This window comes from Andrographis paniculata, unplaced genomic scaffold, assembly GCF_009805555.1.
Source record: "Andrographis paniculata isolate CXL003 unplaced genomic scaffold, ASM980555v1 Contig45END, whole genome shotgun sequence".
In the NCBI taxonomy this organism is placed as follows: Eukaryota; Viridiplantae; Streptophyta; class Magnoliopsida; order Lamiales; family Acanthaceae; genus Andrographis; species Andrographis paniculata.
In genome coordinates, this window is record NW_026137579.1 from 125,430 (window position 1) to 140,701 (window position 15,272).

Consider the following 15,272-nt stretch of genomic DNA (forward strand, 5'->3'; position numbering starts at 1 on the left):
AAATTTCATTCCATTGCTATTACATGAATTGTCATATTAATTCGTAATATCCATGTCATGAAAGTTTTTAACCTGTATCATCTACTTGCATGTATATATTGTGCTCTTCATAGTTAAGAACCAAGCCGGGCCGGGTTGGCCATGTTCCCTCCCTCCTGTAGTTTCAAATTTTAACATTCTCAGATACAAGAGACACAGTCCATGAACACAGATCGGACCAGACCACCAATAATCTTGTGCCAAACACAATCCTGCAGTCTAAACCCATAAACTCGGATAAAAATTACACAACACCAAATAATCCATGGTTAAGCTCAGATAGTATACTGTAATAAACTCGAACCAACAAGACTTGTACTCATTTTGCGCTGAATAGCACTCAAGAACTTGGTGCAGCTTCAGTTTTGTCCTTTGTTGAAGCTTCAGCCCCTTCCTTTACATCCTTATCCTTCTCTTCTAACTCCTGCGGCTTGACATCTGCATGTGAATGATGCACAAGTTGCACGTTATTAGCAGGAGATAGGAGGCATTATGTATATTTTACCATGAGTGCAGTACATGTTAAACCATGATGGTCAGTATGGTAACAAAATATGGTAATTCTATAAGACAACCTTGGTAAAAGAAATTTCAAACTGACTTCATAGCATGAATCTAAAGATTGAGCAATTCAACAAAAGCCCAAAAAGAGCATACAAAATACACTTCAAAACATACCTTCATCATCACTATCATCGAAGTCCTCCCCCATAGCATCATCTCCCATTCCACCCATGTCACCAAATTTCTGAAGATACAGCCAAATGAAAATCATCAGAAGAGCTGGTAGCCAAAAAGAAAATAGCTATGAAAGATATGGTAAAAACTTACAGAGAAGTCCATTCCACCCAAATCAAAATCAGCAGGTCCACCTGATCACATTGTGAGTTAGTACAGAGAAATAATAAATTATTGGAAGCACCATTACAAAACTACAATAAAGTATTGGAAGCTTAATCAAGGATATGAAAGTAATGGTCAAAAGAACAACTTACCAGTGTCATCATCTTCATCCACCCATTTATCCCAATCTACTTTCAAGTAGTGCGGTGGTTTTCCATCCCCACGCAACAACTTTTTCCACCATTTCGGCTCTGCCTTCTCCAAGACACAAAATATGTTCCGAACACCTATGTTTATTTTGCTCTCCTAGCAAGTGAATTCATAATCAACTTATTAAGCTCAGATACAAATTCTTTGGCCGAGTATTTGAGCCACCAAACGAATCTCTAATGTAGAATTCTTTGCTCAGTTTCAGCTCATAAGAAAAACTAAAATATTCTCATTGCACCAATTTTATAGACCAGCAATTTCCAGGGACAGCAAACATTACTTTATTGCTTGAAACATTTTCACAAACTACGATCAAGTATAAACTAGGTCAACAGAAACACCCAAGAACCAATATGTTCTCCCAATCAAGTAATCACATACAGTAGATATGCAACCAAGTGACTTGTCTGAAATGTTTTTCACGCAGGAGTTAATTAAACTGCATGATTACCTTGGAAATGATGCTAATAGTATAACATACAAGCACTCATTTAAGCACATGCCTATATTTTCCTATTAAACAATAAAGCAAAATTGACAAATCATATCACCTCTGCATTAATTTTTTCAAGCAGGTCTAATTTGAGTTCATAGATCTTGTTGTCTGCCCCAGCCGTTGCAGAAAACGTGAACATTCCATCAGGATCAACATTAACCTTCGGATTTTTGGCATCAGGAAGCAGCACTGTAAGATAAACCTTGTCCTCCCTTTCTGCCCACTTTACTTCAGGATGACGGCTAATGTACAGGTAGTTTAGTTAGAACACCCAAAAAAACAACGAAGAAAAGAAAAGGACAGGAAAAGACAAGGCAGATAAGTGGGAAAGTAATTTTAGAATTTAAACTTTGAATATTCATAAACAAAGTACAAAAGATGCTTCTAGATTTGATAAGCAACAAATGTCAATCACACAGCATTGGCAACAAGTCACATGGTATTTCAGATAACTAAGAGTCATGTTTTACCCAACTCATCCTCACCAGTGCATGTTTTCATCCACAGCAGTGGTTAATGATGCTCAGGGAAAAGTTAATCATTGTTGAAGCATATACGAATTTTCCCAGTGCTCTTTTATGCCAACCACAGTTTTTCAAACTTCAGGATCTTTAGAATAAATGCTTGTTTACACATAAAAAGAGAATAAACATTTCGTTCACATAGCACGTAAGATTTAAGCCCTGAGGGGGCAGCTGAGTTCCATTATCCTGTATCAATTGAAGTAAGTTGCTTCTGAATTTCAGTTGTATAATCCTTCGCACCCTAAGTCGCACGGACACGTTACACTCGCGAATCACCATTCAAAATCTTAACAAAATTAGCAGCAGCATTTACCTAGATATGATGATTAATAAAATCACTTAACCACTCTTGCATATACTTCAATTTCACCCGGATAACCAAAGATGATACATGCTGGTACCGTAAAGTATTGAAAAAAATAAAAGATTTAAGAAAATAATCAAATAATTATTAAAGACGTTAAGCCATTGAGCAACTGAGTTGACACACCAAAATCCAACAAACACATTTAAAACAGAGTACAACAACCAATTAAAAAGCAAGGCGAATCGAAGTGATAAGATTGCAAATCTATCGAAGTTTGCGTAAACAGCAACAGCGGTAAGAATGAAAGTGCAGATGCAATTATACTATACCTCATATTCTCGCGAGTGTGAGTTGGAAAGAGTGAAAAAAACCCTAGAGAGAGGAAGAAAATGGAAAGAGCGAGCAGTGGAAGCTCGGGAAGGAAGATAGACGAGTTATTGTTGCTTGTTTGACAAGCTGGCCCAATAAGCAGGAAGGCCCAATATTAAAAGCCCAAATTAGATGCATAAATGGGCTCAGACAATACAAAGACTTATTAGATAGGCAAACAGGCCCAATAATAATAAATAAAAATTATGTAGTATTTTTTTATATTCATATTCATGGCCATTGCAAAAACAAACAAAACAAATTCCTTCATTCGAACTCTCCTATCAAATCAATCAGTCTGGATGCATCATTGAATAATTTCAGAATTGAAGTCATGTAAACCCAATTATAAGAATGAAATATAACATTTAGAAGATGAGTTACAATAGAGAAAAATACCAGCTAGGATGCCTGTATGATAATGACAGTTGTTTATGAAGATTTGAGAAATCTGCTTTTAACACGTTGGGGATGCATAGATGCACACGAAGAACGAGACACATTTGTGCAACATCACTTGTCTTCTATTCAAAGCAAAAGGGAAGCTAGAATAGTTCAAAACAAATATAAAGTTTCCGGTTGGATGCATAACTCATAATACATAAGACTGAAACTCAAACTGTAACAGTCGAGATCGGCTAAGATTGCTTCGATTCCAATTAATCATACGTTTCACCAGAAAGTCACTGCTTGACAAGCATAGGATTGCAAATTTCACTTGGGATTTCTGAGGACAATGATCACAGAATCTCCCCGAAGGAACATCTTGCTGATGAATCGATCCTTGTTAACTGGGAGAGCTTTCTTTTTGCCTTTACCAGTCTTTGGTACCTACGCAATAAATAACATTCAGCTTTAAGGATTAAATCGCCATAGCCGGCAACATAAACAATTTGTCACAATACGAAAATTAAACCAACCTCAGTCCACATCTCCCTCACATTCTCAAGAACCATGTTGCAGTGGCGATCAAAAGCCCTTACGTGTCCCAGAAGCTTTTTGTTGTTGCGACAGTTGATGAGAACCTGCAGCAAACAAGCAATGCATTAACTGCAGAAAACTAATTAACATAACACCAAAAAACACCTAGAGACAAATAACTAACTAGATGGAAACCTTGTGAATGAGCCCTACAAGGCTACAAAGTTTAAAAATTACCTGTGTATTATTTTTAACACTCAACATCAATATCGAAAGCGGTCCTGTGTTGAATTCCTCTTCCTCATTCTTTGCCTGCACATATAGATGTCTAGGTAAACTACAGATGCTATAACAGTGAACAGTCTTCTATCAACGGGAACCCATACTTCATAGCCCAAAACCAAATTAATGATGAACACATGGATTCCATTATACATCTATATCCTTTCTTTTCCAGAATATTGCTAAATTTTTTCTATTGCCGTATATAATGCTCTTTAAACCATGTTTTTACATAAAGCACAGAGCTTAATACAACAATTTCACCATAGGATTCAGCAGATATTTAATTTTCTTAAGAAATATTAGCTATTGCTTGGAGAGTATTTTATTTTTCTTGCGAGCTATCCCTTGGTGAGTAATGGAACCAAGCGCAAATAAGTACATGGTATGGTTACAAGTGTACGGGAATCAATATATCAATTGGTATAAAAATTAAGAACAAACACTGAAAATCAATATATTTGTTCACATAGAACCTAGAATATGTTAATGATACACGTGACTACTTGACTACCGCGTAGTGAAGAGATCAGTTGGAAATGCCATGATACATATCAAATTTAGAACTAGGGCAAGTAGAAACTCTGCAAGAAGATTAAAAATATATATATGTGTGTGTATAAATAAAAGGAACAGAACTTACAGGGGTATCTTCTTCCATTGGCCGACTGCAAAAAGAAAAATTATCATCAAAAGTTAAGTTCCAGGTAGAACCAACTCAAGAGTTAAAACCACCTAAATTAATTACCAATACTGGCGAAAAAATCAAAGGAAAATCCGGAGAACCTTTCGAACTAGCAAAAACTAGATTCAAGTTCAAGTGAAACCAAATCCCAACAAATGACACGAACAAATAAAAACCAAATCAAATTAATGAGAACAACGGCAACGGAAAAAAAAGGTTGTAAATCTGAGCACGCACCTCATGTTTTACAGATTCTACGCGTTTTCGAAGAAGCGAGTAGCTCTGAAACTGCGGCAGGACACTGTTGTCGGAAAAGAGAGTTAGGGTTTAGACGACTACGACGAGCAAGGTAGAGAAGAAAGAGAGAGTCGCAAAATTAGAGACAATGGCTGAACATCATAATTAATTGGTATTTACATGAAATTACGACCTTACCCTGAATTATTACGCGAAAGTCCAATGGGCTTGCTACCACATGCTACGGCCCAATATCACAAGTCTATACACAACTATTAATTCAGACTCGTGTTCGAATCCAGCCTGGCAGCCCAAAATAAATAAATTCAAAATATATTTGTGTAGCACCCAATTTTTTAAAAATTAATCAATCGATTGATTTTGTCACTATTATTCTCAATAGATTAATTAGTCACTCCTCTTATTCTTAAGAATAAATTAATTGACCATGAGCGGACGTACGGACGATGAACGAAAGAGACTTGAAGTCAAATTGAATTGGCATGAAAATAAGGAGCAATGGAGCAATGCAAGCAGCCATCATTCATTTTTTTTACATTTGTTTGCATTTCTTTGTTTTGTTTTTAGAATAAAGTTATTTAATCTTCAATTGATCAAATAATGTTACATGCAAACGAATGATCAACATCAGCAGGTGTGTACACCAATTACACAACAGATGATAATTAGATAAAGATCCAAATGGCACTAGTCGATATGTGTTGCTGATCCTACAGAGCCGAATAGTGATACAGCCCACGACGATTCAGCTTTGTTGCATTTCCTTCAGCACTGGCGACTGGCAAACTTTCAGAATTCTTGATAGACGATCTGCTCTTACATCCATGACCATGATCTCGAAGAACACGGTTGTCAAGCCACGACAAGATATCCGAGAACACAATATCGACGTTGTTGTCTGGTTCTCCGGCTGTCAAGGCATGCCACATCCCGGGATATAGCTTCATCGTCTTGTCCTTGCTGCTGGCTTGCTCATACAGGGCTCTGCTTACTTCTGGATCCGTCACGGCATCAGCCTCGCCGTGCAGCACCAGGAATGGCAGGGTCACCTAATACACACAAAATTCTTTAGTCATCTGTTAAGGCATATTATATATTTATACGACACAACACCACACCGGCCCAGGTAAGTAAAGTGCCGGTGGCTCGACCTGGTCGAGAGTGTCCTCGAGGTCCATGCTGGTTCGGAGAAGTTCCAGAGCTGTTTTCAGCCTGGGTTTCTCCTGGTATATCAGTTTGTTGCTACGGACTTCCTCGCGCTTTGCAGGATCTTTGAATGCCGAATCGATAACATCCTTGGTTGGAACTATCTTCCATTTGGGTATGAGATCCACCACTCGCATCAAGAGGCTGATGATCACAGGGTGAGGCTTCACCTTCTCTGATATCTGACAAATGGATCATAATCATATGATAATAATAAGTTTCACTGAGAATTTAAAATTAGTTTTGTTAAAAAAAAACCCCAATCTGCAGTATTCAAGACGATGACCTTACACATGGGAGCAACTAGAATAGCTCCATGCCAGAAGCTTGGGTCTTTCCTGTGTACTAACAGAGCCACCGCGCCTCCCATCGACTCCCCGTATAAGAATCTTTTCTTTTCCTTGTATTCTTCCTGTTCTGCATCGAAGCCAAAAACACAAATGTTATATGATAAAAAATAACCAACACTTGGGAGAAGGGGTGGGGTTGGCCAGCATACCACAGATTGACTTGAAATAGTTGCTGCAGTCATCGACAATGTTGTCAAACCGCTTGATATAGCATCGAGCACCCATGGATCGTCCATGCCCTTCGTAATCAATTCCAAACACGGCGTAACCATCAAGTGCCAGCTTCATTCCGACACCTAATTAATTTGATCACAAGATGTGCCAGAATCGAGTGTTAATCACAACTCAGGCTCTGAAGTCTGATCTAGCACATTGTCTATGTGGTGGTAAAATCTCTTGCATCGTTACCTGCTCGTGCTCATTCATTCACCTATTGTACCTTGTCATGCCCAGCACGGTATCACACAGATGAATTAATTGTTTACCATGGTTACAATATGATATTTTGTGGTGACCTTGCTAATCAAATAAAGGAAACACACCAAAATGCTTTTATGATGTCCTAAGATAGCATGTGGCATATACATATATAGTCCTGTTCAATTGCGTGAAGAAGGTGCAGAAGAGTTGGGGGATATCATAATATCTTCATCCTGCCTGACCTAGACTTGATGTATGTATTAAAGTTCCGTTAAAATTAGGCATTCTCAACTGCTTGCTTTTACAGCCTATCTGGATAAATAATAAAAATCAAAAGAAATCTCAACAGCTGTGGGCATACATTCATGGCGTTCTAAATCTATTGTAAAACACTTTTAGTATATCATAATTTTAAAAATACTGCACTTGTTGTCTCATCTCTTTGGACTGTAGCAGAAAAATTGCTTAATGTATTTGAACATACAAAGCAAAAGTTAAAAGTTTAGATCACCAGAATATAACTGGAATAAGATGTTACTGCAATTAATAGTTAATACCTTTCATGAAGTTACTACATTCCATGCCATAACCTGCAAAGTTAATCAACAGTGCCAGCGTAAAACCGGTGAAGAAATCTTAGCAGCAGACATAGTCATATGCATACCATGGCAAAGAAAAACCAGAGCCTTGGGAGAAGAAGATGGCAACCATCTGCAAGTGAATAGCTGCACTCCTCTTGAGCTATTTATGTAAACCTGAAGTTCAAACAACAACAGAGCATACATCTAGCTGACAGATTTCGAACCAACCAACAATCATCCCATAAGATTTATGCCAATACAAAACTAATGTTCTTATTTTGCAACTTTTTTTCTTTTGAGAAACTCGACTCAGGTTTTCCAGCGGCGAGCTCAAGCTTCAGCCAATGAAGCCAAGCGAAAGCAACAGTAGATGCATATTTAAATCCAGACGTAAGTTAACCAGTAAATAGCACGAAAGATATATAACAAATTGACACATACCTCCCGGTATTCAAAATCCATTGATCTTCCTCCACGCCCTTCGATCGGAAAAGATTAATATTACGAATTAACAATAGGCAGCCGCTCAAATACCAAAACACACATAGCATTCCCCTCAAATTAGTTATCGATAGAATAATTTCAGGCGGAGTCTGGAGATGAGGCGATAGAGAGGCAGAGGAAAACGCGCGCGCGTTGACGTCGATTGCTTGGAGCAATTCGAAATGCTGATGCGGTTACGTGTGAGAGAAGATGACACCGTGTGTTTTCTCGAAGTGTAGATAGAGATGGATGACGTGATGGATAGATACATAGATACAGATATGTGTATATATCGGCACCACTTCAGTGCTGACTTTCAATAAAGTGGAGTATTTATTATATGTATATATAGTGATATTTAAGGATAATATCAATCGTCTACGTACATGCAATTTTGTTTAAATAATTTAATTAGACATAAAAAAATCGTGAAGCCCGGAAGGTGTGTGCTCTTTTTTTTTTTTTTTTTTTTTTTTTTTTTTTATTTTACATATTTTTAAAATATTATATATATTATTAAAAATTTATTATTTATATAATTTTTTATATTTTACATAAAAATATATACTTTTTACTGTCCAAAAACTATAGTCTTGATTGTGTTGTACATTGATATTTAAGAATATTGATATTATATTGGCAGTGGATAAAAATATTATTTTTTTTTGCCTAATAATTGTGTAATACTAATAAAAAAATAAAGATATTTTTATAGTGATACCCTTACTTATAAAAATAAGACTATTATTTTGAATAGACAAAAATAATAAATAAGACTATTATATTGAGAGAAAAAAAATATATTATTTCAAATCATTTCATAAAACAAATATATTTGGAATTTATTGTAAATTTACATTTTATTAAATGATATTTATATTGTATATATTGTTTTTATTTGTAAGTGTGTTTGTATTTGTTTTGTGCAATAGGAATTTGTTCTTTAAAGGGGTTTTGAATTGGTACATTAGGTATGATATTATATACTATTAGATAGTTAATTAAGTTATTTTATAAGTATTTTAAAGTATTGGGTGTGTGTTTGGGGGTTTGGATTTCAAGTTGAGATTTTAACAGTAAAAATTTTAAATTTAAATAATTGTATTATGTGTTATAAATAAATATTTATTTAATATTTTGAACGTAAAATTGATTTTTAGTATAATATAAAAAATAAAAAATAAAAATATAATTTAATATTTTTTTAAAAAAAAATAAGATAAAATAGTAAAAATTAAATCCCCAAACAAACACACCACCCTAATTAGAAGAAGCACTGGCACAGGCATAGGCATCGGCATGTGCGTTGAATGATTGGCGGATTTCGGACCCATCCTCCGTCTCCGTCGCCGTCTTCAAACTCACCGTTATTTCGTATCTCGATGCACATACCCCATTTTTTGACACGTGTAACCAACTGATAGAAGGGTCAATGGATGCACGACTCATATACAAATTTCAGCTTAATATTGTATTTTATTTTTTTTTAACGTAGCCGAAAAATGTTTATTGGATAAACCCTCGATGAAACCTAATATTTTGTAAATAATATTCGACAATATAAATTATATTAGACGAATCATATATAGGATGGAACTTGGAGGTGTCAGAATTTGAATCATAACATCACGGTCACAAGTTCAATGTGTGTAAAATATAGATTTGGAGGCATCAGAGTTTAAATCATGACCTTACGATCATAAGTTTACTTCCCATACCATTTGATCATCTATTACGGGACAAAATTCACCTTAATATTGATTACACAGCATATGATCATATGACATCGGGTGTGTTTGTTTGGGATGTTGATTTTAAGTTAAAATTTGAAATAGAAAAAAAAATTAAATTGGAATAATAGAATGATAGTAATATAAATAGAAAGCTATGGTTTGAATGAATAGTGAATGCGAACAAATCTCATGAAAAGAATTGAATAAATAGTAAAAATTGAATGAATAGTAAAAATGCGAACAAATTTCGTGAAAAGAACACTCCAAAAGACAGATGCAATGGATTTGGTTCTAAATGATTTGATTTATTGGCATGTGGTACAAAGAATTACATCAGAAATATAAAATATATTAATTTAATTGAATATTTGATTTTTTTTAAATTTTTTTCTAAGTATTTGAATTTTTTTTAAATTTTTTGTAAAAAGTTCTTTATATTGTTTATTATTCTATCCGTTATAATTTAAAATATTATTTTTATCATTTTTATCGGTCTCAGTTAAAAGTATTAATTTTTTATTTTAGAAAAAATTAACATACACTAATACTAAAATCTTCTTAATTTTTATTTAAATTATAAATATATTATTAAACATACAATTTTATACATAAATAGTAAAAATAATTTTATACAATTTTTTTTAATAATTATACTATCTACTTAACATTACAAATACCTATTGTTACGTACGAAATTTAGAATTAGGTTAAAAGCCCAAGGTAAAAAGAAGAATGGGCCTGGCAATAGGGTTGATTGAACTGGCTGAAGGACACTGTGAGGAAATCAAGGAAAATAGATTTATTTCTAAGGAAAATATAAGACGGAAGGTCCTCAGGTCGGTAGGTCCTCAGGTCGGTAGGTCCTCAAGACGGAAGGTCCTCAAGACGGAAGGTCCTCAAGACGGAAGGTCCTCAGGGCGGAAAGACCTCAGGTCGGAAGGATCTCAGGTCGGTAGGTCCTCAAGACGGAAAGACCTCAAGTTGGAAGGTCTTCAGGTCGGGAGGTCCTCAAGATGAAAAGACCTCAGGTCGGAAGGTCTTCAGGTCGGGAGGTCCTCAAGACGGAAAGACCTCAGGTCGGAAGGTCTTCAGGTCGGGAGGTCCTCAAGACGGAAAGTCATCAGGACGGAAGGTCTTTAGGTCGGTAGGTCCTCAAGACGGAAAGTCATCAGGACGGGAAGTCCGCAGGTCGGGAGGCTTTCAGGTCGGGAAAAGGAAGAAAGTTAAGATCTCAAGAATTGATCCAAATCCAGACCGAAGTCGGGCAGACGCGGAGGTCTTTTAAGAGGAAGGTCGGGCAAGGAAGAGGTACGGACAGATGCGGAGGTCTTCGGTCGAAGACGGAGGGCGGCTGATGCGGAGGTCGGCCCAAGCGAGGTCGGGCGAAGAAGCAGGTCGGGCGAAGGACGAAGTCGGGCCAAAAGAGCGGAAGGTCTGTGGTCGGTTCAAAGAGTGAAATATAAGGATAATTTTGGTCTGCTGAGGACACGTGTCAGCATGAAAGGGGTTGGAAGACGGTTGGGAAGGAGACGTTGTAACCGTTCGGGTGACGGTTTTCAGTACGGTTTCCCAGAGAATATTTAAAGGTTTGAATCATCATTTGGCAAGAGATCTTCAATCAACTTCAACAAAGCAAAGTCAGATTTGGGGATCACCACTTTAAATTTCAGTATTTTATTTTCCAGTTTAGTTTCTGTACGTTACAGTGTTTAGAGATTCCTAATCTCAGGCACTAATTAATCAAGTTTAAGGATATTTTCTATATCTTTGAATTTTACTTTATTTTTGTTGAAAAAATACATCAACAAATTGGCGACCACAGTGGGAGCAAGACAAAATTGCTCATTCCAATTCCGGCGATAATTTCATACGTCTTAGATCCGGCCGAATCATCGGAAGGGTTATGGCAGGTTCACAACCGCAATCATCTTCGGCACCGGTGGGAGAATCCGTTCCACCACCCATTGTGTCAAATGCCGGGGAAATCCCACAACCACCAACTGATTGGTGGTCTTATGTTCAACAAATGAACAACCAGCATACTTTGGTTATGCAGAATCTGTTGCGTGAGCAACAAACGAACATGTTGCGTGAGCAACAGAGTCTAATGCAGAATTTGATAGATCAAGCACTGTCAAGGGTGAGTCTTCAACCCACTCAAACGCCACCAGGAGTGTCCCCGTCCAGACCACAGGCAAATTTCGCAGGGCCATCATTCGTGGATAGTACATTCCCAAGTGCCACAAATCTCAACCGAATGGATAGGGGAAAATCTCCTTTGACTTTTCCCAACAATGTTCCACTGGGACCAAGGGTTACCAATCTGCAGCCGAGCAATACAAGGGAGGACAGGCCTGAAGGATATATACATGATCCTATTCATATTCCTGTGCAGGATCCGTTCCATGTTCCTGATCATCAACGCTTTCATGTAGATCCTGACGAGATTGCACATATATTAAGGGATCAGTATGGATTAACTCCTCAGATGGCTAACCGCCCTGCATATCAGAGACCTTTTCCAGAAAGGATCATTAATGAACACCCTCTCCCAAGGAATTTTCGACCACCCGACTTTCATGCATTCTCAGGGGAGGACGGATCTTCCACCATAGAACATGTTGGTCGGTTCACAGCACAATTAGGAGAAGTTGGCAATAACCCTTTTTATAAGTTACAGCTGTTTGGTTTATCTCTTACTAGAACGGCGTTTTCGTGGTTTGTAAATTTGCCTCCAGGACAAATTCAGACATGGGAAGGACTGGAGATGGCATTTCATGCTAGATTCTTTAATCCTTTACCAGTTGTTTCTTTAACTGATTTACTTGAATTGAGACAGTATCCAGAAGAAACTGCTTCACAGTTTATAGAAAGGGTGCGATTGATGAAGGGACGATGTCCTACGGTAATCAGTGAGAAAGAGATGACCAATTTAGTGGTCCGGAATATGCATACTCGTTTAAGAAAGGCACTCACTGCCCTGGATGTTGAGGATTTGGCAAGTCTTGCATCCAAGGCAGGACGTCTAGAGTCTTTGTTCAGAGAGGAAGATCAGCATAACAGGCGTAATAGAAGCCAACATATGGCGAGTATGGGAACAGAAACATGTGACTTTGATTTTAATCAGTCAGAAGAGATGGCAGCCGAAATCCTTTCTGGAAAACCGTATGTATGTCCTAAATTGAAGCCAGTACCAGGATCTGAAGGAAAGGAGCAACCGACCTTTGATAGTTCGAAAGCTGATGAAATCTTTGATATCCTACTGACTGATGGGCAGATCCGTATTCCAAAGGGCCAAAGACTTGCTACTAAAGAAGAAATCAAAGGGAGACCATATTGTAAGTGGCATAATTCTTTCACACACACTACAAGTCAGTGTACTCATTTTAGGAAGGAAATTCAAAAGGCCATCAAGACAGGTCGGCTCAAATACATCACTCTAGGTGTAGACCAGCAACCGTTTCCGAATGTAACAACGGCAATGGTTGACATCCAACCAAGTTCGGAAACAAGGAAAAGTTCGGCCAACGATGGACAAAAAGGGGAACGAAACCAGCCAAGCCCCGAAACAAAAAAAGGAAGTCGGCCAAACAGCAGCCGACCAGAAGAACGACTCAAAGTTTGTGAGAAGCCAGTTGCTGAAAAGTGGGACCATCCAGATGGTTCTTTTAATGTGGAGGTGAAAGAAAAGGTTTTGGTACGTGATCACCCGACCAGAAAAACAGGGTCGGTCGGGAGCAATTGGGCTCGAAATAAAAAGCCTTTACCAGTTGATATAGACCCTCGTTTCCCGGGTATGAATCGTACACAGATTCGCAATGCCAAACGCAGGTATGCTGCAAAGTATGGGAAAAGAGGTCCTTCAGCAAAACAACTAACCGACGAACAAAAAGCAGCCGACCACTTGGCAGGAGATCAGTCCATTCGGGTCTTTACAGAACAAACGACCAACGAGCAGGGAGTAGCCATTCAGTCTCCAGTTGGTCGGTCCAGTTGGGTCTGGTCAGGAAAGCAACCGAATGACGGATTAGGCGCTTCCGACCATACCAAAAGAAGTTCGTCAGGACAGGGGAAAGGTAAAGGAGTGGCAGATGAAATAATTAAAGGTTTTAGATGCCAACATTGTGAACGAATCAACATCAATCCATTTCTTGAAGAATTCCGTATTGAATCTTTGACGGTTCAACCTCAATCTCGGGATAAGACAAAGGAAGAAGTACTAACTACAGAGGAAAGTTCAAGATCTGTTAAATCTCGTCTGGGACCACGAATCCCTTGTCGAATGACAGAGATTAATCAGATGAGTGATGAACCGACGTGGGCGAGTTTGGTAGATGAAACTATGGACGAACCGTTATGGGCATTCTTGGCATATGGTGAATTAGAGGAGACAGAGGGGGCAAAGACCTCAGATTCCGACCCTCATTCGGAAACACCTTCGATTGTGTTTCCTCCTATTCCAGAGGGTGCGATCTCTCATTTGAAACCTCTGTATGTTAATGCTCACATTTGTGGGAAACCAATCACTAAGGTTTTCGTGGATAATGGAGCAGTCTTTAACGTTATGCCATTGAAGACCCTCAAGAAGTTAGGGAAAGGAATTCATGATCTGTCTCCTGTGGAATTCGAAATGACAAGTTTTACAGGGCAGCCGACTAAGCCTGAAGGCATGATGGTTGCCACAATCGAGGTCGGACCAAAGAAGATCTCCACTGTTTTCTTTATTGTGGACGCAGATACTACATACTCTCTCTTGCTGGGAAGAGACTGGATTCATGCCTCTCAATGTGTGCCTTCAACCCTGCACCAACAATTAATGTTCTGGGAAGGAAATCAGGTCTTCAAAATGGAAGCGAATGATAATCCATTCGATGTAACAGAACAAGTTGAAGAGTCAGTGTTTTATTCCAGTCAGGTGGCTCCGATGTCTCAGTTGTACATGGCCAGGGAATACCCAATCAAGGGTTATAAAGTCACTGGCCAGAACTCGATGTTCTATTAAAAGAACACCTTTATTGTATGGCTCATGATAAAGCCACACCCATTCCCGTATAATTTGTTTGTAATGGAAGATACAAGCTTAGAAGTATGTAGTTCTCTTATTAATAAGTTCTATTTAAAGCAATTATTACATAAAGCAGAAAATAGTAAAGAGATTCTGGATGTTCACCTCCAAAAAGATGAACAATTTCGTTGGCCCGACTTATTAGAAAAAACAGAACCAACAGCTTCATCACAAGACCCGTTATTGGAGTTTAATTTAGGAACCGAACTGGTTCCAAAAGTGATCAGGTTAAGTGGTTATTTGTCTAAAGAGCAACAGACAATGATACTCGAAGTTATTAGAAACAACATTGATTGTTTAGCATGGGATTATTCAGAGATGCCTGGTTTGACAAGAAGTTTAATAGAGCATCGATTGCCTATCAAAGAAGGTTGTAAACCTTACAAACAACCTCCAAGGCGAATGAGCCCGGATCTGATGCCTCAAATCAAGGAAGAAATCCAAAAACTTCTCAAAGTGGGTTTCATTCAGCCTTGCCGTTATGCGGAGTGGCTGGCTAA

At 38.0% G+C, this 15,272-nt stretch overlaps 3 protein-coding genes across 5 annotated transcripts; all 3 read right to left on the reverse strand.

Annotated features, from left to right (window-relative positions):
- Positions 1 to 113: 113 nt before the first annotated feature.
- On the reverse strand, positions 114 to 2,881 carry LOC127252166 (uncharacterized protein OsI_027940-like). The gene is made up of 6 exons (XM_051276232.1): positions 2,749 to 2,881; positions 1,644 to 1,830; positions 1,035 to 1,188; positions 871 to 911; positions 718 to 787; positions 114 to 477 (listed from the first exon to the last, which is right to left on the reverse strand). Exons 1-6 carry the CDS (start codon positions 2,751 to 2,753, stop codon positions 380 to 382), a joined length of 555 nt encoding a protein of 184 aa, XP_051132189.1. The 5' UTR covers positions 2,754 to 2,881; the 3' UTR covers positions 114 to 379.
- Positions 2,882 to 3,289: 408 nt separating this feature from the next.
- On the reverse strand, positions 3,290 to 5,072 carry LOC127252167 (uncharacterized). The gene is made up of 5 exons (XM_051276233.1): positions 4,914 to 5,072; positions 4,635 to 4,659; positions 3,947 to 4,021; positions 3,709 to 3,813; positions 3,290 to 3,619 (listed from the first exon to the last, which is right to left on the reverse strand). The coding sequence occupies exons 1-5, from the start codon at positions 4,916 to 4,918 to the stop codon at positions 3,503 to 3,505; spliced, it is 327 nt and encodes a 108-aa protein (XP_051132190.1). The 5' UTR covers positions 4,919 to 5,072; the 3' UTR covers positions 3,290 to 3,502.
- A 345-nt stretch (positions 5,073 to 5,417) lies between these two features.
- Positions 5,418 to 8,264, reverse strand: LOC127251820 (caffeoylshikimate esterase-like). 3 transcript variants are annotated; one of them, XM_051275710.1, is made up of 7 exons: positions 7,933 to 8,264; positions 7,575 to 7,665; positions 7,468 to 7,500; positions 6,640 to 6,786; positions 6,427 to 6,557; positions 6,086 to 6,322; positions 5,418 to 5,983 (listed from the first exon to the last, which is right to left on the reverse strand). In XM_051275710.1, the coding sequence occupies exons 1-7, from the start codon at positions 7,951 to 7,953 to the stop codon at positions 5,645 to 5,647; spliced, it is 999 nt and encodes a 332-aa protein (XP_051131667.1). In that variant the 5' UTR covers positions 7,954 to 8,264; the 3' UTR covers positions 5,418 to 5,644. The 3 variants fall into 3 exon arrangements, with proteins under 3 accessions (XP_051131667.1, XP_051131668.1, XP_051131669.1); XM_051275711.1 differs by adding an exon at positions 6,899 to 6,929 and having other exon boundaries at positions 7,468 to 7,665; positions 7,933 to 8,259; XM_051275712.1 differs by lacking the exon at positions 7,933 to 8,264 and adding an exon at positions 6,899 to 6,929 and having other exon boundaries at positions 7,575 to 7,652.
- Positions 8,265 to 15,272: the final 7,008 nt, after the last annotated feature.